At 42.2% G+C, this 5,770-nt stretch overlaps 1 protein-coding gene across 1 annotated transcript; it reads left to right on the forward strand.

The window, feature by feature from the left end:
• Positions 1 to 226: 226 nt before the first annotated feature.
• LOC149822887 (protein S40-6-like) lies at positions 227 to 1,377 on the forward strand. Its single transcript, XM_089981303.1, has one exon. It carries the CDS (start codon positions 299 to 301, stop codon positions 941 to 943), a length of 645 nt encoding a protein of 214 aa, XP_089837429.1. The 5' UTR covers positions 227 to 298; the 3' UTR covers positions 944 to 1,377.
• The last annotated feature ends 4,393 nt before the right edge of the window (positions 1,378 to 5,770 follow it).

A 5,770-nucleotide genomic window follows, 5' to 3' on the forward strand; every position in this document is an offset into this window, starting at 1 on the left:
GAACAGACTGCGTGGGCCCGGCTCTGGGGAGAGGGGAGAAGAAACGAGATCCGACGTGGTGCGTCTTCTCATTTTTCTCTCTCTTATGTTGTTTTGTCGGTAGCGGGGGGCGGTGACGTGGCAAGACTAATTGAAATGAAGGCGAGATGAACGCGAAATGAAATGCAAATGAGTTTCGGGGAGCGAGGAGACTGCGCTGTATAAATGGGGGGCCCGAGGGAAGGGGTGGAGTCGTCGTGATTTTCGGAGAGGGATGGCCACAATCCGGCAGACTACGCCGGGAATTTGAGTCCTCCGGATGTACAGAAATATGCTCAGGGTCGCCGGAATGAGCATGGGAATGGGTCGGAAGCTCGGTTCAGGTTGTTGCGAGAGGCTGATCGGAAACTTTGGCTATCCAGCTCCCGCCGCCGCCGGCGGGGGCGAGCTCGCGGAGGATGAGGTTTGGTCGACAATTGATGATGTTGCATCGGTCAGGGAGGAAACCAAACGGGCGGCTGCGGCCTCCGGCGGAGGCCGGAACCGGCGGTGGCAGCTGACCTCCTCCGACGGCGACCGCCAGATCGGCGGGCTGCCGCTTGCATTCAACGATTCAGCCGGCGGAGGGAACGCGGCGGCGACGGCAAGGATCATACAGCAATTCCATCCGGCGGACGATCCTCCGGCCGGCGCCGCCCGGCACTCGGCGCCGGTCAACGTGCCGGACTGGTCGAAGATCCTGAGAGAGTCGTCGGCGGATTCCTCGCCGGAGTACGACGTGGCGTGCTCCGCGGTGGACGAGGATCGGGAGTGGATCCCACCGCACGAGTACGTGGCCCGCGAGAGCGCGAGGCGCCGGAATACGACGACGTCGGTCTTCGAGGGTGTCGGCCGCACGCTCAAGGGCCGGGACATGAGCCGGGTCCGGAATGCGGTCTGGCGCCAGACTGGGTTCTTCGGCTGACCGCTGACCGTTACCCGGCGTTGACCCTTCAACCTGGGGTTTTTCCGGTGAGTTGTGGGGCAATTGTTTAGTGGGAAACTTTGCTGTGATTTGGCAACCATGTTTCCGCCATTGAGCCGTAGTACTCTCAAAATTGTTGTCATTCGACGGGGAGTAATATTCCGGCCGGTTGTGCATAATTCCGGTTGAAAAAGAAAAGCAAAAAAAAAGGTGGGGGCCACCACTATGGCAGAACGTGGTACATATTTGTCCGTTTTTATAGCTTGGAGGAGTTATTGTGTATTTACCGCTATGCTATGCTATGCTTTGGAGTTTTTGGCTTTACTTCTAAACTTTTGTGCCAGAACAATCATGACCCTCGATTCTAATTTTGATAAAACGTATGCCTTTCTTGTTAAATGAAAAAGGGGACCAGCCAGTTTTACTACTTAAAATGGGAATGTGGTGAATGGAGTGGAGGATATCATAAATTCATAACAGTTTTGTTGGAACTTGGGGATACCATACCTTTCAAAAAGACAAAAGAGAGAGAGAGAGAGAGAGAAAAGGAAAGAGAAAGAGTGCATCCTATCTATTAGGAGAGACTTGTGAACATCACTGACAAGCTCAAAGATAAACTTAAGTGGGGTCCCTTCTTGTCATTTACAATGTCAGAAGGCAATAGTGCTAATGTACGATCAATAATGCAAGGTCATTCTTTGGGGACTATGGCAACGGGAAGAGTGAATAATTATGCGGCATACAACCAAAGAGAACAATTGAGAGAAAGAGAGAGAGAGATTCATCTACCATCAACACCATCAATTAAACTTTTTTATTTTATGAAAAGAATCTTTTCTTTTTCTTTATATTTCTTTTTTTTTTTCTGTTTGGTGGGTTTTGTAAGGTTTTGAGTTTTGATATCAACAAAAGGGTAAAGAATTCAACCCCTCCTATTCATAATCATTTCAACTACTGAAAACCTCATACCCTCTTATAGGGATATCTTTTTGTTTTTTTAAAGGCAAGCTGGGATTAGGACCTTAGGCAGACCCTACCAGTTATACAACGGTACCATTAGGATTTGAACTTGCAACGTCCCAACAAGGTAACGTGAACTAGCTACTCCTACCCAATGCGGAGCCCCATTGGTAAAATGACTCGCACCCAGTTATTTCAATTAGGGGTGTCAACTGGTCGGGTTTACCCGGACCAAACCATATAAAGTCCTGGTATGGTGACAAATAAGAAGACCTGATTAACACCCAGGTCCGGACCCAAAGATCCGATTAATACATTAACCCGGGTATAGTTTGTGAAATTTTATACCAGACCCGGGCCCGACCAGAGTTCCAATTAAGACATGTAATTTTTCAATGTAAAAATAATAAAAAATATTATTTTACATGGTATGGTCTTGGTCTGGTTCATGTAGTTCTTATTGGGTCCGAGTATAGTTTCTCTTATAGTAGACTCGATACCATACTCGAAAATCTGGTCAAAGTCTGGTTTCACCTGGGTCTGAACCAAACCAAACCCATTGATACCCCTAATTTCAATACTTGACCAAAAATATAAATAAACACCAACAAAAATATCAACATAGAGAGACAAAAATTGCATGTAAAGTGTTTATAGGCAACAATCACTATAATTCTTCTCAAACCAGTGTTATTTAAAAATAAATAATAAAAATGAACAGAGAAAAGAAGATTTTAGAAAAGCTAACCAGACCTTAATATTGGTGAGGTTTCATTCAGTTAGGCAGACTTAGTCATTTACCTTAGCCAAGTCACTTTTTTTTATAATCTAAGGGAAGAAACCCCATCACCGACCATGCATTTGGCTAGCCTCTTGTTGGTAAGACCCTTGAGGTCCTCCCCTGCCCACCAGGGAGTACACTCAGCTTCGACCTCGCCACAGCCACCCGTGGGTTTTGAACTTGTGACATCCCATCAACTTAAGTGAATTTCATAAGTCGCCCCTACCAAATGAGCAGAGCCCTTGTGAGCCTTAGTCAAGTCACCTTGTGAAACTTTGTTCATAATCTTTTAAGTCAGCCAATATGTGGAAATATAAATGGATTGGATATGGTTTGGGTCTAGGCACTATTGAAGCTACTATCAAATGCCGACACAATAGCTTAAGCAACAAATTCAATATGCCTTTGACAAGTGATCAGATTCATATTTACTTCGTCCGATCCAGATTCCTATTTGGACGCAAAACTCTGCACAGAATCCAAACTTGATTATTAATTGGATCTTACTTTCATTACCAAATCTGATGAAACTGATCCAGATTTTATTGGATATCCAACCCAAATCCAAGCATTTGGCATCCCTAGCAACATCATGACTTCCGTCATGAGTACGGGTGTAACTAGGTCGGTTTGTGTTTTATCAGACCCTTTCCTGAATCGGGTCTAAAAGTAAGAACCAAACCCAACCTAATTCAGGTTCGGGTACAGCTAGAAATTATGGATTATATGGGTTAAAGGGTAGGGTACATCAGGTCAGGTCTTTAATGAACCCGTTTTGATTCGGGTCAAGTTTGGGTTTTACTATAACTGAAAAAAGTAGACCCATATGGGTTAATGGGTTCGGATTTCAGCTAGGGTCTTTATATAATTGGTATTCTAGACCTAATTACATGCCATAAAAAAATATGTAAATGAATAGAATTGGCTATTCATTAGCAAAATTATATGATAACAAATAAGAATTAGTTGATTAAATTGTCTAAATAATGCCAAAATCTAAATATAATAAAATATTTTCATACCAACAACTTAGACATATGTCAGACGGCTCAACTAGCAGCCGAAGGGGCTGATGCTTAGTAAGTCCAAACTTCCATTCTACCTGCCTCCCGGCTAGGAGGCATCTACCTCATCCCGATCACAAGGAGAGGTTCACCATGATGGGGTTTCTTCTTTTTTTGTTTTATTTCAGAAGCAATGAAATGATAGGGAGACCATCCTTTGATTTTTTTAGGCATGCTCCTCGTATTTATGGATTCGCAGGGGTTTTCTCCCTTCTAAACTCACTTGATAGGTCCAAACTATCTCAAAGTCGAGCATAAATGACTTGAATAAGATCAAGACCAAGTACATTCGAAAGAAACAGCATGAACGGGAAGGGATGGTTACAGAGCGAGATCGATACCTTGGTTCCAGTTTCATGACCAACAGTGTCTTTATGTAGAAGTAGGCTTTCTTTTTTCTTTTTTCTTTTTTCTTTCTCAGGATCAGGAGCCTTGGGGCTCACTTGTCCCAGTGGAACCCTCTTAAGTTTATCTTGCAACCAGAGTTTCCCTTTTTATCGTTTTAGAAAGATTTGTTTTCCTATTCTTTTATGTTTATCGCTGCTCATGACTGGGCTATATAAAGCCCTTTGTATCGCTGATTCTATATAATGAAATCTGGATTCTCTGGTTGTACCGTGGATGTAGGCTATACTGGCCGAACCACGTAAATGCTTTCTCTTTACTTTTCTTGTTCTTTTCATTATTCTACATGATATTAGAGCTTCCAGGATTTTTGCACGTTTGGGTGACCTGTTGTTATTTCAAATCGTCATTGTAGAGCCTTCAAGCATCCGGATCTGATAGCAGATGCTTCTGTCGATCCTTTTGTTGATAGCTAACGCCTTTCAGCACTCGGATCTGATAGTAGGCACTTCTGTTGATCTTCTGTTGCTACCGCGTGCTAATCTGCCTTGCTCATTTTTTTTGTTGTTGCTGTGACATTTTTTATTTATGAATGTGAAGGTTGTTGAACGAGATAAGGCAGTCTTGCTTCTTTTGTGTTTCATCTCTCTATGTTATCGCTGAAAGTCTTTGTATTGTTGCACATCCTAGATCCTATATATATTGTTCTGATAGCTGATCGGATGATCAACAATCAGAATTAATCTTCTTTTCATATCATTTATAGCTACTTCAAACGGGCGATCAGAATCTATATTGTTGTTTGTGTTTTGTATCAGACCAACGATCAGCTACTGGGTGCTCGTTGGTTTGTGAACCTATGTCCTTGGAAAAAGACAGTTTGTAAGGTGCGTTCTCTTCAGGGTGCTTCAATCAGAGCAACCATATACATCAGAGTATCTACTGGTGATCTTTTTTGTATATCAGATCAACAAGAGGGATTGTTGCAGCCATTTTTTTCTTGTTATCAAACAACATTATAGCAGAATGGCACTATGAAAATTTTAGTCAATCTTCATCCAACACGATTGTCTTTGTGCATGAACAGGTCAGTCCTAACACTAAGATCACATCCATATTGTTAAATGCGACAAACTACATTGCTTGGTCTATGGCGGTTACACTCTATTTAAGTGGCAAATCTAAACTTGGCTTTATAATCAGAAAATCATTAATCCAGGAGCATTAGATCTGAAATATGATGATTGGAAATCCAATAATGACTTAGTTATGTCCTGGTTACTTAACTCTATGAAACCAAAAATTGTTGAAGGTTTTTTGTTTCTTAATACTGCTGAAGATGTTTGGCGGTGAGCTAGTGAATTATATGGAGAACAATATAATCTTGCTTAAATGTATTAGTTGTCTCAAGGCATACATGATTTAAAAAAGGGTGATCTTCTCAGTGAGTACTTTAGTAAAATGCATATGATATGGGATGAATTGGACTCCTATTCCTCCACTATCACTGATCTTCAGTTTCTTCATAAAGCCAAAGAGCAAGAACACATTTTCCAGTTACTCGTTGGCCTTGGATCTGATTTTGAACAAATGGGAAGTCAGATACTTATGAATTCTGAGCTTCCTTCATTAGACTCTGTTTTTGCTACTCTTATGAGAAAAGAATCAAGAAGGAAA

The sequence above is a fragment of the Nuphar pumila genome, chromosome 11 (assembly GCF_984573655.1).
Source record: "Nuphar pumila chromosome 11, dmNupPumi1.hap1.1, whole genome shotgun sequence".
Lineage (NCBI taxonomy): Eukaryota > Viridiplantae > Streptophyta > Magnoliopsida > Nymphaeales > Nymphaeaceae > Nuphar > Nuphar pumila.

Excerpts from the sequence above, each read along its gene's own strand:
- LOC149822887 (XM_089981303.1), top strand. The coding sequence starts at position 299 with ATGTACAGAAATATGCTCAGGGTCGCCGGAATGAGCATGGGAATGGGT.